The 24,446-nt window shown below is 45.1% G+C and overlaps 1 protein-coding gene and 1 pseudogene across 1 annotated transcript in view; both read left to right on the top strand.

Annotated features, from left to right (window-relative positions):
- Positions 1-24,446, top strand: part of LOC102863953 (chromosome unknown open reading frame, human C9orf171) — a 185,470-nt gene that overhangs the window by 122,635 nt on the left and 38,389 nt on the right. Inside the window, exons 4-5 of the mRNA XM_006894438.1 lie at positions 5,912-6,017; positions 15,700-15,801. Of these exons, the coding sequence (XP_006894500.1) occupies positions 5,912-6,017; positions 15,700-15,801 (208 nt within the window). The remainder of the gene's footprint in view (positions 1-5,911; positions 6,018-15,699; positions 15,802-24,446) is intronic.
- Positions 9,987-10,589, top strand: LOC102850484 (annotated as a pseudogene).

Raw genomic sequence — 24,446 nt, 5'->3', positions numbered from 1 at the left:
CATCATTACAGAACAACATCTCGTCCTGCTTCATTAACATCATCACTAGTTCACTCACTTGCTCATTGGTGTTGAGTTGATTCTGACTCAGAGTTAACATTCCAGTAGGTTTCAAAGGCTATAAATCTCATGGGAGAAGGTTACTTATCTTTCTCCCAGGGATCTACAAGTGGGTCTGAACTGCCAGACAAGCACATGTTGACCGTGGGCCAGTAGCAGAGCCCTCTATCAGCTATACCCCCAGAACTCCCTATTGACATTATGAAGGCTAGGATTTACAGCATGGAATGATTACATTATACAGAGAATCAGGGCCTAGGCAAGTGCAGAGGGGGCACAGCAGGTAGAGGTTCAGGGTTCAGTCCAGTTCTAAGTCTAACTCCGTGTCCCAACAGCCAGTAAAGTTAGCTGAGTAAAGGGAACAAAAGGGAAGGGGAAGCCAATTGCATAAAGCTATGCTGTCAGAACAATATCATTAATGTCACATCAAGCAAAATACTGCTGAAGATCATTCAGAAACTGCCAGCAGTTCAAGCAGGATTTAGAAGATGCCGTGGCACCATGGTTATCATTGCTGATGGATCCTAACAAGTTGTGGCTAACACTGGGAAGTGTGGGAATCCCAGAACACTTAATTGTGCTTATGCGGAACTTATACCTAAACCAAGAAGCTGTTGTGCAAACAGAGCAAGGGAACACTACATAGCTTAACATTAAGAAAGAAGTACATCAGGGTTGTATCCTCTCTCCATATCTTTTCAGTCTGTATGCTGAGCAAATTTGAGAAGCTCAACTCCATGAAGGAGTGTGGCATTAGGGTTGGAGGAAGACTCATCAATAACCTACATTATGCAGATGACACACTCTTGCTTGCTAAAGGTGAGGAGGACTTGAAGAACTTGTTGCAGAAGATTAAATATTACCACTTGCAATATGGATTACATTTCAACGTCAAGAAAACAAAGTCTTGCCACTGGACTGATAGACGACATCATGATAGATGTATAAAAGACTGAAACTCTCAACAATTTCCTCTTACTTAAATCCACAATCAACACCCTTGGTACCAGCAGTCAGGAAAGTGGGAAACGTATTGCATTTGGAATGTCTGTAGTCAGGGACCTCTTTTATTACTGAGAAGCAATGACATCACTTGAAGACTAAGGGGCATCAGTTTCAGGCCACGGTCTTTCTGATTACCTGCTGTGTATCTAAGAGCTGGACCACGAATAAAGATGACAGAAGAAGGATTGATGTCTTTGAGCTGTGTTTCTAGAGAAGAGAACTGATGTCCCATGGACTGCCAAAAGAACAGATACGTCTTGGAGAACGTGCAGCCAGAGCGCTTCTTGGAGGCAAGGAGGATAAAGCTTCATCTCACATACTTCAGAGGCTATTCCTTGGAGAGGAACACCATGCTTGTTAAGGTGGAGGGTCAGTGAAAGAGAGAAGACCCTAAACTAGGTATATTGACACAATGACCACTGCAGTGGACTAGAGTGTGACAGAAAGCATGAGAATGGCAGGGATAGGTTAAGGTTTAGGTCTGCTGTTCATAGGGTCATTACGAATAGTACTTGACTGGACAGAACCTAACAACCACATGCTGTCAGACCGTCCAATTTTTCCTGAAAAACTGGAAATATGAGTTTTTATGTTAAGTCTCCCTATGTTTAAGCATTGGCAACAATTTCAAAGAGCTCACTATGCATTTCTAGCAAAACACAAATCAGGAGGCTCTTAGTTTGCCATCCCTGGACTTTAGCTGAGGGACCTTGCACACGTCACCTTTATTCTTTGTATCAGGATGGACTAATGGGCACTTATATTATAATTTGAGTTACAGTCCAATATTTTATTTTATTTTATTATTTATTTTATTTTATTTTAATTTATTTGTCACATTATTTCCACTTATACCAGCGGGCCTTCTTTCTTTCAGTTGTCACCTGTAATCAACAAGGCATCTTTTCAAATTCTTTGCCCATTTAAAAAAATTAGGTAGTTTGTTGAACTTTAAGAGTTCTTTGCATACTAGGCTTTTATGAGAGATGTGAGTTATCTTTGATGATCTTAACAGTGCAGTTCATCTTTTGATTCTCCCAACAGTGTCTTCTGCAGAGCAGTTATGTGTTTTAATAAAATGCATGGTAGGTGGCGCTGCATCTCTCCTATTGCTTCACCGGCACAACCTCACACTTTCAGTGGTGCTACGACTGATCCTTCAGTTCAGCTGCTGTCAGCCTGATCCATTGATTATAAAGTCCCATCAACCCTTCCAACAATCATTTTAACAGTTGTTGATGAACATTGCCTAAATATTTTATTTCATTAAAAAAACAACAGTAAACAAACGAATGCACTGTTGAGGGGATGATTCGGTCTCAGTCCTCTAGTAGGTTTCCAAGGCTGTACCGTTAGCGGGACAGACAGTCTCATCTCTCTACCGAGGAGCAACTGGTACATTTGAATCACTGACCTTCTCATTAGCAGAACAACCCATAACCCACTGCAGTGGCCACACAGCAGTGACTCCCCACCTCCACTTCATCTATCATTCCTGCTGCTTTTATTGGTCTTGTTTCTTCTATAAAGGACTTTCCTTTATTACCTATTTGGTTATCATGAAACATAGTTGTGGTGCGATGACTTAATATGACTCTTTTAGCCATAGTCTTCCTGATGCCCACACAAAGAGTAAGATGACATTATGCAAATAAAAATTTCTGGAGCCCAGGCGAGTGGATAGCCTGCTAATAATACACATGAGGAACATAAAAACCTTGTGGGGGTGGTGTCGTGCAAATAAGGTGTTTAGAACAATAAGAAGAGATTTGGTGAGTTTTTATGATCTCCCAGGCTTAAAAACAGATGCAATCACAGAGCAGAATGGGGACCTCGCCTTCATCAAACAAGAAGAGCCAGGAGAGGAGCATGTCCTTTGCTCTCAGCGTCCCTGAATTGAGTTTCCTAGACCGAAGACAGAGCTGTAACACCAGAGATGGCAAGAAGTGTTGGCATGTGAGGCAAATAAATGACAGCAGCAGAATGGTGGGCAGTGGGCTGGTGACAGCTCTAGTGCACAGATTGACCTGCTGAGTTAGAAAGCTGGGCACCCAGGCCAGAGGCTGCCAGGCAGAATGGAATGTCTTCAGGCCCTTAATTGATAGAGCTAAAGAACTCTGTAATACTTAACTTGAGCAGGACAGAGGCCAGCCAGGCTCAGAGGGGACTGTCATGAAAGTCTTCCTGCCCCTCCCAGGAGCTTGCCCTGGGAACTGAGAGGTGCCTGCCCTCTAGAGGCTGAGTTAAGGGCCCAGGTCCAAACAGGGTTTGGGAGCAGAGACCTGTCTGCAGGCATGGTCAGAGAAGCTGTTCTGACAGAAAAATTATATCCTGTGTTGAACGTGTTACTTTTCTAATAAAACCCTGTGAGTTTTATGTAGTCATTGCAATAAATTATCAAACCAGGCAGAGACATAGAAGCAGTGGGAGGGATAGTTGGTGTCAAAATTAGTTAAAAAGTTGGAGAGTGGAGGCATCTGTGACTTCTGCCTCATTGGAATTAGTCTTGGGCTGATGTTAATATTGATTCTCCTCCTCACTCCTGAAACTAGGCAAGTTCCCTTACAGCAGTTAGTGCAGGGAGGGGAGAGAGACACTTGATTCTTTATTAGTGACCTAGTAACATCAGGTTGACCAGGGAGGATTTCTTTTAGTTCCCTAGTAGTTTTATGATGCCTTCTCCCTCCTGATAACGTGCTCAAAATATGTGGAGCATTCTCGCTTCTAAGAAACGTTCTGACTGTTCAGACCTTCTTCCAGGGTAGATTTATTTGTTCTTTTAGTAGTCTCTGATTATGTTCCGTACTTCTTGTCAACACCACCATTCAGAGACATCAATTCTTCTTCACTCTTATTTATTGTCCGACTTTTGCATGCATATGAGGAGATAGAAAATACCATGGCCTGAGTCAGGCGCACCTTAGTCCTCAAGATGACATCCTTACTTTTTAGCACTTCAAAGAGTTTCTTGGCAGTAGATGTGCCCAATGAAATAATTTCCTTGGTTTCCCCTACTCTTAGTGCTATAGGCATTGATCCAGGTAATCCTTGACACCTTCTGTCGTCTTCCTATTATCATGATATTGCTTAGTTGTTCAGTTGTGAGTGACATTTTCCTTATGTTGAGGAGTAGTCCATACTGAAGGTGGTAGTGTTTGGTCTTCATCAGAAAGTGCTTCAAGTCTTTTTTGGTTTCTGTAAATAAGATTGAATTGTGAATATCCATTGCCATCAGCATTGATTCCCAGTCATGGAGACCCTCCATTGGGCCTCTGAGGCTGTAAATCTTTATGGGAGGAAACTGCCCATCTTCCTCCCACATGTCAGCTGGGGAACTTAGACCACCCCTGACCTTTTGCTTAGCCTCCCAGTAGGTCATGCAGTCTTCTTCAAATCAGACCACAGTTTAGCTTAACTAGCAAAGAACATCTGCCTTGAGCATTATGCTTTTTTAAGAAGTATCTCTGTGGGATCAGATTGACAATAGCAACTCAAAAAATAGCAAGGAACCTTAGGGGGCAGTGAGTTTATGTTAATGGAAAAGATCAGCTCAGGAAAGGAGGGTTGTACAATAATGATGGTACAACTCCAAGAATCAATGTCACTGAAATGTCCATGCAGGAACTGTTCTAGTGGGTGTTTGCCGTGTATGGTCTCAACAACAGTAAGAAATTATTTTTAAATGTTAAAAACTTTACAATAAAAGAACATCAAGATTATAAAATAACACTTAACAATGTACCACTGATGTTGTTTTGTCGTGTGCCTTCAAGTTGGAACCCACCCGTAGCTGACCTTCCAGTCAGTTTTTAGAGGTAGGAAATCTCCCATGGGAAGAGATTGCCCATCCTTCTCCCACAGAGCAGCTGGTGGATTCAAACCATTTGCCTTTGGGATTGCAGCGCAGTTTCTTACTACTAGGCCACCAGAGCTCCCTAAATTTTCTAATTCTGCTCAATACAGCTCTGGTTTTCTGTGCACATCTTTTTTTTTTTTTCCTCCTCAGAATCTAGTCCACTAGGAATAGTCTGCCTGGTTCTCTTTTAAAGCCAATGAAATGGTCCTCTCTGTGGTTCTGCTCACTTGCCTGTAAGAATGTGAAGTCCACGTTGCAGTGGAAGCTTGTGGCTGACTGTGTCTGATCATTAGAGATCCTCCCTCACTGCTCTGGGATTTAGTAATGTTTTAGTTGCACAGGGTCATCTCCAGCTCATCGTGACCCCGTGTATAACACAAAGAAACAGCTGATCCTGTGTCATTCTCACGGTCAACGGCATGTTCAAGTCCATTTTTGGTGCTTTGAGGGCCTTCCAACCTAGGAGACTATTCTTCAGCGCTGTGTCAGATGCTATTCTGTTGTGATCCATAGGTTTCCCATTGATCAATTTCAGAAGATGATTGTCAGACTTTTCTTCAATTCTGGAAGCTGCATCATGTTCACCATGAGTAAACCTGCTGGTATTTGAAACACCGATGAGACAGCCTCCAGCATTAAAGCACAAAAGCCATGAAGGACAATAAACTGACAGTTGGGTGGTAGATGTTAATAATTGTACCCTGTTGTTATGTGCCACCAAGGATGGGGCATGTACAATGTTTAGCACAGAACAAGCACCCAAGGATTGCAGATTCTTTACAAGAGCATTGCCAGCCCCAGAACCTGGTAAGCCTGAGTAAATGTTGAATGAATTGTGCAAGGACTCTGCCCTTCACATAGCTTGTGCAGGGTAGGGATGGGGCTTCAGGCTTGCTTTCCAGCCCTGCACAGTTAGGCAGGCACTACATACTGGGGAAGGGTGACACTGACTTTTCCAAGACCTCAAACCCTGTCTGTACTTCCCTCTAGGCCTTCGACACCATTCTTTGATCTGCTGCAGCACCGGTACCAACAGCTGTGGGTCCAGGAGCAAAAGGCTGCTCAGAAGGCCATTAAAATGGAGAAAAAACAGAAGGTAAACATAGCCATAGTGCCTGGGTCTTGGATTGTTGTGGGGAAAAGGGACACAGGGCTGACCCTGGCAAATCTTGGCTTAACATTTGCATGTGTTTGTCATTAAAGGTAAAGGTGGGGAATCAAGTTGCTTATTGTCCTGTTAATCAGGCATCAGAGAATTTCAAAGCTGAGTAGGACCTTGGTGATTATCAGGTCGGTCTCCTACTTAAGACCTTTGTGTTTAAGGGACTGGCTCTGTGTGTCCAGAACTCTGCCTGGGGCCTCTTGCACCAAACAGTTTAGACATCCAAAGATCTGATTTTCATCTAATCCCACCTGCCTGGATGGAGTGTGCCCTGTACAATTGATCTATAAAGAAAAAGGAAGAGGTTAAAGTGAAAACCAGCTTCTGGAAGATAACTCTAAAGAATACATACTCATTGCTCTCAGGTCTAAACTGACTCATAGCTGACCCTCCAGTGAATTTAGTAAAGGCTTTGTAAGTCACCCGGGAGGAGATTGCTGGTCTTTTTTCTGGCGAGCAGCTAGTGGATTCAAAGCTAGAAAGTGCTGCACTGAGTTAGCAGTGCAACTCCTTACGGACTACAGTGCTGGGACTGAAAAGAACACAGAAAGCAGGAAACCTGAGAAGTACGTTTTGTTACAATTAGTGAATAGACTCTTGTATATTATATAAACAATGTGGCAGCCCCAATGGTCTGAGTAGAATTGTATGCCATGTGGTTTTCTTTTTATTGTTTGAGTATAATTTTATTTATTTTGTGGCCGTTGAGAGTACACACAGCAACACATACAGGAATTCAGCAGTTTCTCCACTTACATTGATTACATTCTTCGCGTTGGGCGACCATCTCATCACTTTTTCCTGAGTTACTGTGCACTGTAGGATCTTGATTAAAATGTCCATGTTGACACCATCCAATTCTTCTGGTCTCTTGACAGAGGAGGTAATTGTTTATGAAGGCATCTAGCCACACATTCCATGTCCTCTCCTTGTTTCTGACTTTCCTTCCCCTGTTATTCCAGGTGAATAGGGACCAGCTGTTATGCCTTACATGGCCAACTTGGAAGCTCTTAAGATCCCGCGCACTATGCATGAGTTAGGTGGTAGAATAGAAGAGAGGACTACGCTTCTTATTGGATCAATTAACTATGACTTCAGGCCTCCAAACCAGGAAACCGAAGCTCATGTGGTTTTTGGTTGTACACGTTCAGCCTCTATTGATACTTTCTGTTTTGTAAACATATCTACCATCCAACTTTGGCTGATTCAACTTTTTCTGCATGTAAAACTTATTGATAGCAATTGACAGTAACTGGCTGTGACTCCCCCTTTTTTCTCCCTCTTGTCCTGATAACCATTAAGAAACTTTGTTCTCTATACATTTGCCTTTTCTTATCATTTTTTATTAATGATACCATACAACATTTGCCCTTTCATGATCAATTTGTGCTGTGATTGACAGCATTGTCTTCACATTCCATCCGTATTGCACCATCATAAAGGTTTCATTTCTCCTGTTAACTAAGTACTATTTCATTGTACCACCTTGTGTTTATTCATTTATCTGTTGGCAGGCATTTGAGTTGTTTCCGGCTTTTGATTTTGCAGTCTGTAGGGTGTTCAGTGGCTGCTTTTTTTGGAGAAGTAGATCACCTGCCGTTTCTTCTGATGAGTGGATTTGAACTGCTGACATTTCAGTTAGCAGCTAACCCTCAACTATTTGCTCCATCTAGGGACTCTGTACATTAGATGCATCATTTCATTCATGTCTCCCAAAAGCATGCAGAGGGTGGGTGCTATTATCCTTGCCTCCCAAGTATGGAAGTGTTGGCTTGCAGAGGTGGGGCCATGCTGGGGAAATCGGAGCTGGGCACTGATGAACTTCTGAATCTTTGTTGTCTCCACTGGCACACACTGCTGTTGATGAATAAGATGCATTGTTCGCAACTGGCAGAAAGTCAGCCTGGAGAAATTTTTACCTGAAGAAAAACCATCACAGCTTCTAATTTTGCATTGCTCTGAACAAAATATTGAAATTGTTATTCCTTTAAAATATTCCAGAATTTAGACTTTCTGAGTGCTCACATTGGCCTCTTTATTTTTTTCAGCAGCTCTAAACTCTGGTGACTTAGTGGTAAGGAATTGCACTGCCAGTACAAAGGTACACAGTTCGAATGGATGGAGGGGAAACTGAAACCATCAACAGCTTCATCTTTCTTGAATCCACAATTAACACCCTTGGTACCAGCACTCAGGAAATAGGAGACATATTGTACTAGGGAAATCTGTAGTTAGGGACCCCTCCACATTATTGAGGAGTAATGATGTCAGTTTGAGGACTAAAATGTGTTTGATTTGGGCCATAGTCTCTCCAATTATTTGCTTTGCATCTGAGAGCTGGACAATGAACAAGGATGACAGAAAATCCTTTCAGCCATAGTGTTAGAGAACACTGAACATTCCATGGACGGCCAAGAGAACAGATATGTCTTGGAGAGGATGCAGCCTAAGTGCTCTTTGGAGTTAAGAATGATGAGGCTTTGCCTCACATACTTTGGGCATGTTGCTAGGAGGGACTATTCCTTGAAGAAGGACATGATGCTGGGAAGGATGGTGGGTCGGTGAAGGAGAGGAAGAACCTCAACCAGGTGGACTGACATGGTGACTGCTGCAATAGGCTCTTGTGTGTCAAAAAGTGTGAGGATGGCACAGGATAGAACAGGGTTCAGATCTTTTATTCACAGGGTCACTATAAATCATTCTTGATTTGATGGCACTTAAGAACAACAGATCCTTGGGAGAAAGTTGGGCAATCTCTTCCTATGAGATTTACTGCTTCTGAAAACCCACAGGAGGGTCAGTTCCAACTCAAAAGTACACAACAACAACAAACTGATCATTGTGAAAATAAAAATTGCTTTGTGTTCACAAAATGCTTTATAGGTTCCTTAAGGGCATGGCTTTAGTGTCACTGGTGGTTATAGCCACCACAGCCAGAACCACCTTTAAGGTATTGGGTGAGCACATTCCCTGCCCTCGTGCATTTAATCATTCCAACAACTTCATGAGGTCACTGACACCATCTCCATTTGTTTCCTCTTTATTTGGGGGAACTGAGGCTCAGAGAGATTAAGAGATTTTCCAAAGACATCTGAGCTATGCCTGGACCCAGGTATGTCCAACCCCAGAACCCAGGTTCTTTAAAGCCTGTCCTACATCCTACTTTTGTGGGAAACCTCAGCAAGTTCAAAACTGAACAGCACCTATGATGCTGGGAGCCACTTACAGGAATCCTGGCCTCTCAGTTACAGAACACCTTCCTGATGGGCCAGGAGGGGTACGGCCTGAGGGGGGCTGAGGGCTCCCAGGCCTTGGCTGAGCACAGAGGCCTCGCCTGGCTCTTCTTGGCATCTCTACCCCACACCCACCTCAACAGTCAGCAGAGTCCAAGAGGCAGGCTCGTTAAAGAGCACAGCATCGTAATAACATTTTAAAAGCAGCCCATGACGAGTTTATCCGTTAATGGCTCAAGCAAGAGTCAGTTTACGATGGTAATGACCAGTTTCAGAGGGAGCATTGCCATTACAAACTGTTTTATAGCCCAATATGACAGCCGTGTTTTTTAATTAGCAGCTATTTCATGACAACCGAGAGTGTCGGGTAAGCACAGAAAGCCGAGCCTCCGGAGACCGATTTTCTGACTCTACAAAAAGACCTTGTTGAGAGTCTCCATCCTTTTCCAGCTGAGCAGCCCTCTGTGACTCTGCCCTAAACACTCCATTAGCAGCTGCTTCTAGCACCAGGTGCCTGACCAGCCAAGGGGACTCCTCCTTAGGGTGCCTTGGCTTTGGGGCAGTGGTGGCCCCAAACACAGTCCTCCCCCAGTGCTACCATTTAGTGAGTGAGTTTGACCTTCACTAGATACTGTTCAAAGCTTAACTCGGTGACTCCTATGAGTACACCATGTGGTAAGCATCAGCACCCCATTATCCAGAGGAAGGAACCAAGCCATAGAAAGGCTACGTGTCTTGTCCACATCTTTCTGATACAAAAGCCCACACACCAGTTTCTTCCAAAGGTTCAGTGTTCAGGAATTCATGACAGCTGATTGTGGAGTGCTCAGTAAAAGGCAAAAGAGCATTTGTCAAAGAACAAGAGTACCTGTGCCATGTCTACATCCGAAACAACAGCCTCGCAGGTGTGGCCATTGCCCACAGTGAATATCCTTCCCGAGTGGCTTTTGCTTTGCTGGAGAAAGTACTCGATGAGTTCTCCAAGCAGGTGGACAGGATAGACTGGCCAGTGGGATCGCCTGCCACAATCATAGCCTTGGATGGTCACCTTATTAAATACCAGAACTCCCGGGAAGCTGACCCCATGACCAAAGTGCAGGCTGAACTAGATGAGAGCAAAATCATTCTGCACAACACCAAGGAGTCTTTGTTAGAGCGAGGAGAGAAGCTGGATGACGTGGTGTCTAAGTCAGAAGTAAGTGCTGGGAACGCAGTCTAAAGCCTTCTATAAGCCTGTCCCCGGAAATAGAACTCATGCTGTGCAGTCATGTGATGCCGGCCAGAGACCCTCAGCTGGACATGTCACCATCACTCACTGGAATTTTAAAGCACCTGGAAAGGAAGACGCCTTCCCAGAACAGGACCTTGAGCTGGGAACACTTTTCTATTTTTTATTTTGGGAAGGAATTTCCCAAGAGAAATTGAGGTGGGTGGTGGGGGCGGGGTAGTGTTCTAATTCAGATGTTGAGTTGTATCTGGAAAGATAATTTGAAGCCCCCAAAGGCATATTTTTTTGGGGGCCAAATGAAAGCATAAACTTTGAGTGACTCCTGTTTAAAAAAAAAAAAGCCCACTCTCTTTTTAACATACCAGTTGTCATCAAATTGACTAACTCATGGCCATCACACGTGCACCAGCGTAGACCTGGGCTTTTTAGGCGCCACTAGATAGACGGCCTCTCTGTTTAATTGGGTTTTGTGGGGCTTTTCAAATATTTGACATTTATTTCAATTCTTTTTTCAAACTTATTTACTTTCGATGTCTTGATACTCGCATCAAAAAACACATGATTCAAAAACAAATCATGCTGTAAATGTTGTATGTAAAAAGTTTAAATAATTAAAAACTAAAGGTACAGTCAACTGTTAAATGATTAATAGCTTACTCAACTTAACATAATTTTGAGATATCTAATACTGACATTTAAAAAATGTGGAACGCTTCACGAATTTGTATGTCATCCCTGTATGGGGGCCATGCTAATCTTCTCTGTATCGTTCCAGTTTTAGTATATGTGCTGCCAAAGTGAACACTAGTTGATTTTTTCAGAAAAAAATTTTTTACTATCCCACTTACTTCAAAGATAGTTTCAAAATGTTCTGGAAAATAGAAAGGATAAACTTATATAAAGGGGATATAAATGATCCATAATACATTCAATAAAAATAAATACGACTAAAAAAATAAATACGACTGATTTTATTAATATATTAATAGTATTAATCAATAAAAGGGGTTCAGTGGGGTTTCATTTGCTGATTGCACCTCCTTTGTGTCTTGTCCCATGGAAGGGGTTCTACTGTGGGGGACCCTGGAAGTTTATCTGGCTTGATGCAGACCCTCAGAGAAAAATTGCCTTGAAGGAAAGACCACACAAACCCTGAGACAGCCTCAGGTTCTCTGGACCCTGGAATGTATTCAATCTGGAAGTCTGATGTAAGGAAAAGAATACAAGACTATAGTACTGTTAAAAGGTTTGTAGAAACATAGGGCCGCATAGCACATGACTAAGGCCGTGGGAGGGATCTCTGTAGACTGTTGTTATGTGCCATTGAGTTGACTACAACTCATAGTGACCCTATGAGCAAAAGACCTGAACTCTTTTTTTTTTTCAGTTTTTTTTTCTGAACCCTTTTCTAACCTGTACCATCCTCACACTTCCTGACACATAAAGCCCATTGAGTCAGTCACCACATCAATCCACCTGATCGATGGTCTTCCTCTCCTTTGCCAATCCTCCACCCTTCCTAGCATCATGTCCCTCTCCAAGGAATAGCCTCTCCTAACAATATGCCCAAATTATGTGCAGACTGTTGTTGTTGTGTGCCGTTGAGTTGCCTGCGACCCATTGCCACCCTATGTACAGCAGCTGTAAACCCAGCCTTGTCCTGAGCCAGTCTCACTAATTCTGACACACCCATCCCCATTGCCCCAGTTACTGTATCAATCCATCTCATTTGGGTATTCCTCTCCTGTGCTGTCCCTCTACCCTTCCGAGCATGTCCTTCGCCAAGGATCTGTCCCTCCTGTGGATACATGCTCTAAGTATGTGAGACAGAATTTCAAAATCCTAGTCTCCAAGGAGAAACTTGGTTTAACCCTCTCTAAGACGGACTTACTTGTTTTCTTGGCCATCCATGATATAATCAAGACCTTCTCCAGCACCACAATTCAAAGGCATCAATGATTCTTCTGTCATCCTTAGTCATTGTCCAGACCCCTGATGCATAGTAAGTAATTACAAAGACCATGGCCTGGATTGTTGTTGTTGTTAGGTACCATCGAGTTGAGTATGACTCATAGCGACCCTATGAACAGAAGATCTGAACCTTGTTCTGTTCTGCGCCATCCTCACACTTCGTGGCACACAAGAGCCCATTGTAGCAGTCACCTTATCAGTCCACCTTGTTGAGGGTCTTTCTCTCCTTCGCCAACCCTCCACCTCTTTCTAACATCATGTCCCTCTCCAAGGAATAGCACCTCCTAGCAATATGTCCAAAGTATGTGAGACAAAGCCTCATTATTCTTGCTTCCAAAGAGCACTCTGGCTGCACCATCTCCAAGACATATCTGTTCATTTTCTTGGCTGTCCATAGGATGTTCAGTGCTCTTCTCCAACACCACAGCTCAAAGACATCAATTCCTTTTCTGTCATCTTTATTCATTGTCCAGGTCTTGGATGCATAGCTAGTAATCAGACTCACCTTAGTCCTCAAATTGATATCACTACTCCTCAATAATTTGGAAAGGTCCCTAACTGCAGATTTTCCCATTGCAATGTGTCTCCTTATTTTCCAAGTGCTCGTACCAAGGGTATGAACACTAAACAAGGAGGATAGTACTGTAGTGTAGTGGTAGAGCCCGGATTGGAAGTTAGTTAAAATGAGGAAAATCAGTAACAAACATCGCTTAACAATTGGTACATGGGATGTTCATAGCTTGAATGTTGGCAAACTGGATGTTGCTACAAATTAAATGGAACGCATGAATATTGACATACCAGGTATTAGTGAGATGCAGTGGGACCAGCTATGGCCACTTTGAATCAGATAATCATATGGAATACGATGCAGGAAATGAAAAACAGAAGAAGAATGGTGTTGCATTCATAGTCAAGAAGTCAATTTCAAGTTCTATTCTGAAATATGATGTTGTGAGTGATAGAATAATATCCATATGCATACAGGGAAGAGCCATTAACATGATTCTTATTCAAGCATATGCTCCTAAGCTAGTGCCAAACTTGAAGGAATTGAGAATTTTTACCAAATTTTTCAGTCTGAAATTGACTGAACATGCAATCAGGATGAGCTAATGATAATTGGTGACTGGAATGCAGAAGTAGGAAACAATGAAGAAGGAATAGTAGTTGGAAAATATGAGCTTGGTGATAGAAATGGAAATAGGCTGATTGAATTTTGTATTTACAATTATTTATTCATTATAAATACTTTTTCTAAAAGATGCAAAAGATGACTTTACATGTGGATTTCACTGGATGGGCTGCATAGGAATCAGATTGACTACATTTGTGGAAGAAATGGTCAGAGAAGCTCAATATCAGCAGTCAAAACTAGGCCAGCAACAAATTTTCTGTCAGATCATCAACTACTCATATGCAAGTTTAAATTGAGGCCAAAGAAAATTAAGATAAGTCCATAGGAACCAAGATATAATCTTGAATCAATTACATCGGCATTTCATGATCATCTTAAGAATAGGCTTGAGGCGTTGAACACCAATGATAGAAAACCAGACGAGTTGTGGGATGATATCAAGGATATCATCCATGGAAGAAGCAAAAAGTCATTACAAAAACAGAGGAGAAAGAAAGAAAGAAAAAAAAACAACAAAATGAATGCCAGACGAGACTCTAAAGATTGTACTGGACCGTTGAGAAGCTAAATCTAAAGGAAAACATGTTTAAATGAAAGAGCGGACCAGATGGTTTCAAAGGTCAGCTCTGGAGGACAAAGCAAAGTATTATAATGGAATGTGCAGAAAGCGGGAATTGGAGGAAAAAAAGGGAAGAACTCGCTCTGCCTTTCAACTGGAAAACAAATTTAAGCCTTGTGTTGCCATGTTGAAAGATGCTACGGGCAACATATTGAATGAGCCAGAAAGCATCAAAAGAAGATGGCCTGGATTAGACACCTCAAAGTTCCAGTGATCCCAGCTTCACAGATAATCCACCAAGACACAGAGCTCACAGCAAACAGCATAGCACACTTACTGCTAATGTCTATTGATCTGAATAGAACTCTCATTCTACCACATAATGGTATGGGACCTTGATGGCCTAACCCCACCGAACCTTATTTCTCCCATCCTTAAATGAAGCTAGCAGGTAAAGGGTATATTCTAGTATCTTCTGGTTAGATGCCACTGAGTCCAGTACAGCTCATAGCAACCCTATGAACAACAGACCCGATCCCTGTCCTATCCTGTGCCGTCCTCATCATCTCTGACATACTTGAGCCCATTGTGCCAAGTCCAAATTCAAGTTGCCACTATAGGGGAAAGTGTTCTCTGTCTCCTTCAGCATCTGTAGGGCTTCTGTTTCTTGGAGAGGAACTCCGTGTGTCTCAGCCTGCAGCCATGTAGTGGACTCAGGTCCACTCCTGACAGTCCTTTCTTGATGGTAATGAGGTCTCCTGTCTCTGCTGGCTTCTTTGTGTCATTTGAGTCTCAGCATCCTCTTCCACTTTGCTCACCAAGACTGTGCCCTCAACCTTACCAGGCGTGGGGCTCCAGTTCTTCACACCAAACGTGTAGGTGTCAACCGGGTGGACAGCTTTCCAGCTCCCCCCTTAAATTCTTAAATTGCCACAAGGATGAGATGACTTGAGATGAGGAGGGTTCCCTGGGCATGGAAATCCTCTGAGGGGAGTGTTATCCACCATCCTGAACCCCACCCCAGCTGATTGTGAGATTAGAGACTTTGAACCACATAAATTACAGGACTCTAACTGTAGACCTGAGTACAGGACAGGCAGTTAAGAAGAATCGAGATGTCCTCTATACTTCTTGAAATCGCCTCCTGAAGACACGCCACTGTGGCCTCAGAATTGGAGTCCTGAACGCCTCTCCAAAAGGATAATAACAATCCACCAAATTGTGCATTTTGCCATCTGAACGCTGTGAAGTACTTATGACCCACCAGGCCGTGTGCCAGCTGCAGGGGACATAGTCCCTGCCCTCAAGACAGTGGTAATCCAGAACTCCATGGGTTCTAGGACGAGATTAGAAACCAGAGCAAAGCTCAGCCAGGGTAGGACCCCAGGTCTGCCCGACTACAAATCGTGTCTCTGCCCTGCATCGTCCCTTCCTCGCACAGGCTGCCCATGTAACTTTCTCTGCCTTTGCTTCCCTCTGGCCTGCAGATGATCCTCGGGAAGCTGTACAATACACGGAGCAGTCTGCTGAGGAAGTACATGCCACCGGTGAAACCAGACGAGCTGTGGCGCATACCTCACTTCCAGAAGGTCAGAACTCACCCCCATTTACCCTTTCCTGCACCCACGGGAGGAAGTTAGAGCCTTTCTGGTTTCTTCCTATCATCTCCATAGCAGTTCTGGGGACTTTTTAACCATTTATTCATTGCAACCTCATGCATATCAGCACAGAACTGGCTTCTGTTGTTTTTCAAGGTTCTAACCTTTTGGAAGCGTATCATCAGGTTTTTCTTTCATGGTGCTTCTAAGTGAGTTCAAACTTCCAACCTTTTGCTTAGTAACTGAGTGCTTAACTGCTTGTATTACTCAGGGACTTCAAGTCACCTCAACAAGTGGGTGGTTTGTTTTTGTTTTAACCATCCATTGGCATAGCAATAATGATCATAACAATAGCACTAACACTTACTGAGTTATTACCTAAGGTACCAGACACTAAGTGCTAAGGTGGAGTTCCTATTGCCATCTTCATAGCCAAGAAACTGGCCTATAAGATGGTTTGTAGGTGATAGAGCCCAGGTTTGAACCCAGGCCATCTGAAAGGCAGCAGAGCCTGTGTATATGTCCACCCATTGTAGATACTGTGTGGGCTGAACTCCCTTATGGTGCTGGGGTTCACAGGGCAGGTCCCCAAAGGAGGTGGGGGCATAGTCTACTGTCAACTGACAGAGGTAACAACGTGCACTCAGATGGGACCAGGACTCTGGTCACCTGCCACGCTCTAGTCCCAGAACTGAGCCCACCTACACCTGGTGGTGTTATTTTTTAGCAGCTTCTAGCTAGGAAAGAACAGCGTAAGAGGAAGAAAAATGAGATATTTGAGGATATTGGCCCCAGCATGGGAAGTAGCTGGCTGCATATGCACAGTCTGAGCATAGCAGGCCTTTCTGTGTGGCCACAGAGGACGTCCCTCTTCCCTTGCCCCTAGAAAGACAGCTGAGTAAACAGCATTCCCTGCCAGCCCGGACCCAGCATCATGTTGCATTAAACTGCAGTTGAGACAGTGAAGGGGCTGATGCTTCTGTGAGGATAATGCACTTGAACAAGCTGCTGAGCTTTGTGAGAAAAAGCTGCTCTGCCCGCCTTGATGTGACCTCTCATGCCCTGCCCGAGTGGCCTCCATCAGCATATGTCAGTGACCATTCACCTGGCTGCCTGTCAGCCCATGGCCACCACCTCCTAGCACACGGCACAGCACGTGTTAAAGGAAGAATGTGACAGAGTGCTGTGCAGGAGGTGGAGGGATCGCTGAAATGCACCATGCCCCGGCCCTGTGCGCGCTCCCAGTCACCAGTCCCCTCTAGTTTCTCTGCCCCTCTCAATTTTCTGCTTTGTTCAACAACTTCCCTCCCTCTTCCTTCTCGTTCTCACTCTCAGCAGTTTCCTTTCACTGCCACCTTCCTAGCCCTTGATCTGCTGCCTAGGAGGGCACTTACCCTGTAGTAAGGGTTCCATAAATACATCAGTGTTATTTCCCAACAGCAAATAACTCCTTTCTTTTTCATTTTCCCTGGTGTCCACAGGGCATAAGCATCCAGGGATGCTGCCTGAGGAAGGGTAGAACCCCTGGCTCTCTGGATATGAGATGTGATGCCCACGTGCAGCACCAATTCCTGGCCCCGTGTAGTCACTTTAGCGTCCACTTAGAACAGAACTATCCAGGCCAGTGGTCAGGGAGAGTGCAGAGGTATTTCCTCCAGCAGAACAAGAAACATGGCTTCTCCTCACCTCACCGTCTCCATGCCCAACTGACACTGATTGTGCTGGGAGCTGCTCCTAGTGCCAGGCTTGTGGTGGTGATAGGTACCATCAGATCAACTGCAGATCATAGCAACTCTGAACAACAGATCTGAACCCCCCAATATCCTGTGCCAGCCTCACCGTCTCTGACACACTAGTGTGCCAGGCGCATTGCATGAGCTAAATGCATAAATAAATGAGCTTCTGCTTTCAGAGAGAGAGCTTGCCTGGCTGCCCATGGCTCTCTCTCAGTCCTTAGATAATTTTTATAAACAACAACAATGAAACAATACCTTTTTAGTGTCCAGTGGAACAGACGTCATCGTTCTCATTGGACAGGTGAGAGTCAGAAAGGCGGGGTCCTGCTTCGCCCAGGGAGGGCAGGCCTGGAACCCGGCTTTGTGTGACTGCAGAGCCCAAGCATCTAGACACTGCTTACTGTGTATCCTAGAGCATGGGACAGCGGGTTAAAATGCAAACCTCAGCGTGTATGCGGTGTGTGTCATCGTGTCTGAGGATTTTATGAGGGAGCAGGGTCACTGTCACTCCTGTCTAACTGATCAAAGGAAACAGGGACTCATGTGAGGTTCCCAGAGCAGACTTACACCTAGCCACTGTCCTCTATAGCCCAGAAGAGATGGTTGGGTCCCCAGAGAGCTGCCTTTACAGACAGATACTCAGTCCTTTCTCTGGTGGAGAGTGACAGCAATGTCCTATGGAACCCTTACTATGTGCTAAGTGCCAGGTGTACATTGTCTCATAGGTTATTATGTACCCATTCTACTGATGTGGACACTGAGGCCTAGGGAAGTAAAGGATCTTTCCTGGTAGAAAAGGGGTCCCAGATTCTCTGAACCACCTAATCCCAAGGCTGGTCTTTGATGTCTTACAAAGATTCCTTTTCGCATCTCTGAGCCGCCCACAGCAGGTTTGGCTCAGTACAGTTACCAACACTGCAGCTAATTAACTTGTGCAATTAGATCTGTTTCCATCTTCCCTGTGGAATGTGAGCCCCAGGAGGGCCATGTCGGCTTTGTGCCCCAAGTATTAACACAGTGCATGGCACATAGTAGAGGACCAGTAAGTGTCTGGAGAATCATTGACCAGGGCAGCCTAGAATGGAGGAATTTAAAAGCCAGTCACAGACCTACTTACTAAAAGCTCCCTTCTTACCCGAAAGGCTCCAGCACCCACCGACCCTCATGGGCTGGACAGGGGGATGAGGGAACAATTAAGAAGGCCTGGTGCAGCCAGGGCCAGTCCTACCCTGGGAAGGGTTGCGGCTGGCAAGAGAGCAAAGCCCCAGGAGGGTCTTTGTCTGTGCCTCCGGGTCCCTACTGATCCACCGCCCACCCCTCCCCCACCCAGACCCCATTATGAAGAGGAAAAGCGCTTCCAAAAAAGTTGAACCTGTCACGGTGATGGATAGCCTAAATGGACTCTCCCTGCTCACGAACAGATGTCGATGCTGAACTCTGTCAGAAATAATTAAACACCTTTCACACGGAAAAGCAGCAGGCAGGGGCATGAGGCCGTTCCTCCGGCTGGGTCAGCGCGCCAGCAAGCTGGCTTCTGCACCGACTCCACCGGCCACCAAGGGGGTGGTCAGCAAGGGGCTGCACTCCACTGGGGGTTGTGCATCAACCTGCCAAGGGTGCTTGGAGGGTTGTGAGGGGCACCGGGACCGAGAAGAGGCACGGGAAATAACTTCTCTTCAGCATAGTTCCTTCTATGGGGCCTCCTCACCATGGCTCCGTGGGCTGTGCTGCTGATGACCTGGGGCTCCTTTTCTGGCTCTGTGACAGCAGCTGCCCAGGAATGGCTAGTGCCCTGGAGGAGGGGGAGGGAGGAAGGGTCGACTGGCTGGTGGCAGACAGCTTTCACGCTGGAGCAGTAGCACAGGGCCAGATACTGAACCTCTCTGGGTCTCATCAGAAAATGAGGGGTGGGACTAGCTCCTTAAAGGCCTCTTCCAGCTTCAACACAGTGATTTTAGTTACTGGTCACAGAACCATGAAGATGGGAGAGTGGGGACCCTTACAGGGGTACACCCTAAACCTCCAGTGAACTGTCAGCTCAAGCCTTTCTTCAGGGCCTCATTTGGGGACAGGGCAGTACGTCATTGCCTTCAAGCCACCGAGAGGATAAGGGCTGCTACCTCTGCAGGGGGTATGGGGCTCTCCAATGCCCCCACATATGTGTGACAGGGCTAAAAGCAGGGGGTGTTGGGAAAGAGAGAAGTGGGGTGGCAACGGGACACCTTGAGCATGAGTCCAGGGTCAGTCAGACCTGGGCCACATTGGGACCCTGCTGCTCCCTACTTGGCAGTGGTCTCTGAGCCAGTGGCTTCACCTGAGACCCAGTTGTCTGTATAATGGGCTGTGGCTGATTTCCCAGCAGGGTTCCAGGGAAGAGTTCGTGAGATGCATACATCAGACCCAGGTACGGAGCTGCCATGCCAGCCACCAAAATGATCATTCATTCACAGATCTTTCCATTGAGCACTCCTGAGCCAGTCCCTGTTCTCAGCACTAGTGATAAGGTGAAGAACAAGACACCCTGAGTGTATTATTGCTGTTGCTGCTGGTGGGGACTGGTATGGATGGTAGACAGCTAGATGGGAGCATTTGGGGACATTCTTTTCCCAGATCGCCAGTGGTGACAGACTCAAGTGGCTGGGAGACACCAGCCTTAGCTGGCAGCTCACGTTTAGCATGTGGTGTGCTCCAGCCACATTCAGCCAATCCACAGCATGGGCAGCCACAGTATTAGTTTCCTAGGGTACCTGCAATAAAGTTACCAAACTGTCAGTAGCTTCTAAGAACGGAAATCAATTGTCTCATAGTTCTGGAGGGTGATGTTAGGCATCATCAAGTCAGTTCTGATTCATAGGCAGCCTGTGTGCAGCAAGACAAGACCCTGTCCGGCCTTGCGCCACTCTCCTCGCTGTGTTTGAGCTCACTGCAGTCTCCTACTCTCACCCATTGCTTTGGAGTCAGTACTGACCCATAGTTGACCCTCCAGTAGGTTTTCTGAGGCTATAAGTCTCATGAGAAGAGATTGCCTCTCTCCCTGGGAGTCACTGGTGGATTTGAACTGCCAGAGAGGTCCAAACCTTTGGGTTAGTAATGCAGCTCCCTACAGACTATGCCACCAAAGCTGGTCTGACCTCAGGGTGTTGGCGAGGCCCTTCTCCCTCCAAAGGCTCCCACAGAGAAGACTTATCTGGTCTCTTCCAGCTTTCCCTGGTTTGTAGCTTCATCTTCTTCAAGTAGCATTCTTCCTCTGCTTTTCTGCCTATGCCTTTTCTTTTATAATGGCATAATTCAGACTGGATGAAGACCCACCCACTCTGCTCCTGCTTGACCTCGACCTCATTTTAGCTGATAACATCATCAAAATATTATGCTAAGTGAAATAGCTCAGTCACAAAAAAGACAAATACTGCTTAATGCCACTGTTATAAAAGAGGACTGACATAGGAGTTGGGGGGAGACTGAGAATGAAGGGATAAATAATGTTACAGATGAGGGAGAGAACTGTTTAAAAAGGATATGTGATTAGGTATTATTGTTAGGACAGGAGTCCAGAATGAAGGCAGCATAGTGGAGTGGACCTGGGGGGAGGGATTATATAACAATGAAAGAATTTTTCTTTTGCTTTTCAAAGAGAGGAGTGAATTGCGGGGGAGGGGTGGGCAGAAAAGTGCAATAATGAATAAATGGAAATCCAGAGTCAGTGTAAACTTTCATGAAAATAAATTTAAAAACAAACAAACCCCAAAACAAACCTGTTTCCAAACAAGGTCACATTGACAGCTATCGGGTCAAGACTTCAAGATTACTTTCTAGGAGACACCGTTCAATCCACACCCCCATCCTCTTTAACATGCCTCTTGGGGGATCTTCCTCAGAGATACACTCCATCTTGCGTAGTTGGTACCCCAGCTTGCCACGTTTAGGCCAATTGTTCAGGTATGATTATTGCTAGCACTTACTTTTGGTTTCAGGAGGGCCTGGTCTGAGATGCACATTGTATGGCCATCCCATCATCTAACCATAAGACATGAAAAGCAGATGGTTTCTGTTCATTTTACAAAGGACTGCCAGTGGTAATGACCCCAGGAGTGTTCCTGAATGCTTGCACAGTGCTGCTGATAATGTGGTGGAAACTGGAGACCAGCTGTGAAGGGAGGGCTCGCGCACACGGTGCTAGCCTCACGTTCAAGCCAACGTGTAAATGGTGACTGTGGTCTGTACTTATTGATACTTTAATTATTTATAGTCAGATTAAAAAAACAACAACACCTGGTTACCTAAAGCCTGTATCTGACCCTGACTTGGGTGGAAGCCCACATACTTCTCTGTGCACATGACGGACCTCTAGAAAGAGGGTCTCCCACGTGCTGGGTGATCTTGTGGGGTGAGAAGTGTGCTGATTGATTGTTCATTTTCAAATGTTCTTTTTTTGAGTGGTTGAATTTTTATCAATAGAACATAAAATTTTTTACAAAATTGGTAAGACTTTTTAAAAACAAAACAAGAACCTGGGGGTGGGAATTCTACATCCTTTCCTGAGTGTGTTTCTCCATGTTCAAGCCCCCTTTGAACCAGTTCTTCCCATTGTCTCACTGAAGGTTCACATGCTTTGGTCAAGCCCAGTTGCTCCTAATTCAGTTTCTATCAAGGCATAAAACTGAAGCAAACACTGTATCCCAGCACTGACTTTGCAAATCTGAGTGTCTCTGGCCACATTTATGTTATCATTGGGGGCCCAAAATCCATTCTGCAAGTGGTGTTTACCCAGGTATCTCCCAGCTTCAAGCACATTCCACCTTTCCTCATTCAGCAGTCCCTGTCTCTTCTCTACAGGCTGATATCCACCAACATTACATAGTCGTTCAGTCACTAAAGTATGAACAAATTGACTATACTTTCATTTGGCTTTTGGTTTCAGCCCCACTGCTTTAGAATAATGGCTCAAGCTATTAAGCTAACAGTTTGATTTACAAGCTTTTGTGCTCTGAATGCCGGGATCAGACTTCTCTCTTCGTGGACTACTAACCCTGCCTCCTTGGGTCTCCTGGGCCCCGGGCTCCCTCATAGACCCCGAGATGGCAAAGAAAAATATCAGCACAATCAGCCAAGCAGTGACACTCTGAGATGCGGTTGATTAGTGAAAGCTACTGAATTTAAGAAAAAGTTTTTCTTTCCCACCTTTAAGCTCTCTTACAAATCATAACTGGCTGGAAAGTTAACTCTCTGTTAAAGCCCCAGAGCCGCTTCTTAGCCTGTCCAGCCCACTGCCTCCACCTCGCCTGAGGGCTCGCACAGTGAAGACAGAGTATCTCTCTCCACAAATCTGTCTGGAACCCCCAAAAATCCTTCCTTCTGGGCCCAGGAGAGATCGCTGCCCCTCCCAGAGACCTCTGCACCAGTAATGTATTTTAAGAATCCTGTCGCTTTCTTGCATTGGAATAAGTATTACCCTGTGTTTCCTTGTAGGGCACCGAGTGCCAGAATGCAATGTGTCACACACTGAAACGGGGCACTGGGAAAAATGATTCAGAGGCCCTGATGCCGTTGACACTTCTCCCCTAAATACAGATACCCCTCATTATATGTCGGATCAGTATGCAGAAGAGCAGCCTCGCTGAAGGGATAAAAGCAGGCCCTTGATTGGTTTTACATAAGCTGGCACTGCACAGATACAGCATTTTTAGGCACCTGCTCAGGAGGTGACATTGGTCCTCAAACACTGGCAAGTCACAAATAGCCAGTACTGAAGCTCTGGGGACCAGGATGGAATGGGGGTTTGCGGGAAGAGGAGAGTAGCAAAGTTCCTAGAGCTGAAGAACCCCAAGCCCTAGAGGAAAACATCACACGCCTCTGGTGGGGGACCCAGGGAGGGCAAGAGCAAGGGGCATTAATGCTGGTACTTCCCACAGGGCAGACCCTGCAGCCCAGGGGCCCTAGCCCAGCTGCCCTTTAATCTTATCTTCCCAGTACCTAAGAAGTGTTCGATTTATTACAGAAGGTTCTTCACCCCATTAGGTGTAAAAAGATTTCAGGTTTTAAGTAAAAAACCATCCAGGAAAATAAGCAATCTGTTTTGGCAGTCAGGAATTGCTCTGGTGGCTCGGTGGTAAGGAGTAGCACTGCTAATCCAATGGCATGAGGTTCAAATCCACCAGCTGCTCCTTGGGAGAAAGACAGGTGAGCTCTTCCCGTGCACTTTGATGCCTTTGAAAACCTGCTGGAGGGTTTTTAGCTATGACTCAGTTCTAACTTGAAAGTACATAGCAACAACATATATATCAGGAGTCACATGTTGAATTTGAGGAGTTGGTTGGATTTGAGGGTTCCCAAATTTTTTACAAATGGAGAAAAGATTGAAGTTGTCAATTATTTCATTTTATTTGGATCTACAGTCAATATCCATGGAAGCAGCAATCAAAAATCAAACAACGTTGGTGGATCTGCTGCTAAGGACACCTTTAAAGCGCTAAAGGGCAAGGATGTTTTTTTAAAGACTAAGGTGTACTTGGCCCAAGCCATGGCATTTTCAGATGCTTCATACACATGTGAAAGTTGTGCAGTGAATAAGGAAGGCTGAAGAAGAATTGATGCCTTTGAATTCGGGTATTGGTAAAGAGTACTGAGTATCTCCTGGCCCACCAAAAGAACAAATAAGTATGTATGTCTGGAAAGAAATGTAGGCAGAGTGCTCCTTGGAGGCAAGGATGGTGAGACCATCTCACATATTCTGGGCATGTTATTCGGAGGGGCCAGTCCCTGGAGAAGGACATCATGCTTGGGAAAGTGGGAGGCCAGAAAAAGAGAGGAAGACCCTCAGTGAGATGGATTGGCACAATGGCTGGGACAATGGACTTAAGCACAGCAGAGGATGGTGTAGAATTGGGCAGAGATGTGCCCAAT

This window comes from Elephantulus edwardii, unplaced genomic scaffold (genome assembly GCF_000299155.1).
Source record: "Elephantulus edwardii isolate Elephantulus edwardi_28Jun2011 unplaced genomic scaffold, EleEdw1.0 scaffold00141, whole genome shotgun sequence".
Lineage (NCBI taxonomy): Eukaryota > Metazoa > Chordata > Mammalia > Macroscelidea > Macroscelididae > Elephantulus > Elephantulus edwardii.
This window is presented reverse-complemented; position numbering and strand designations above follow the sequence as displayed.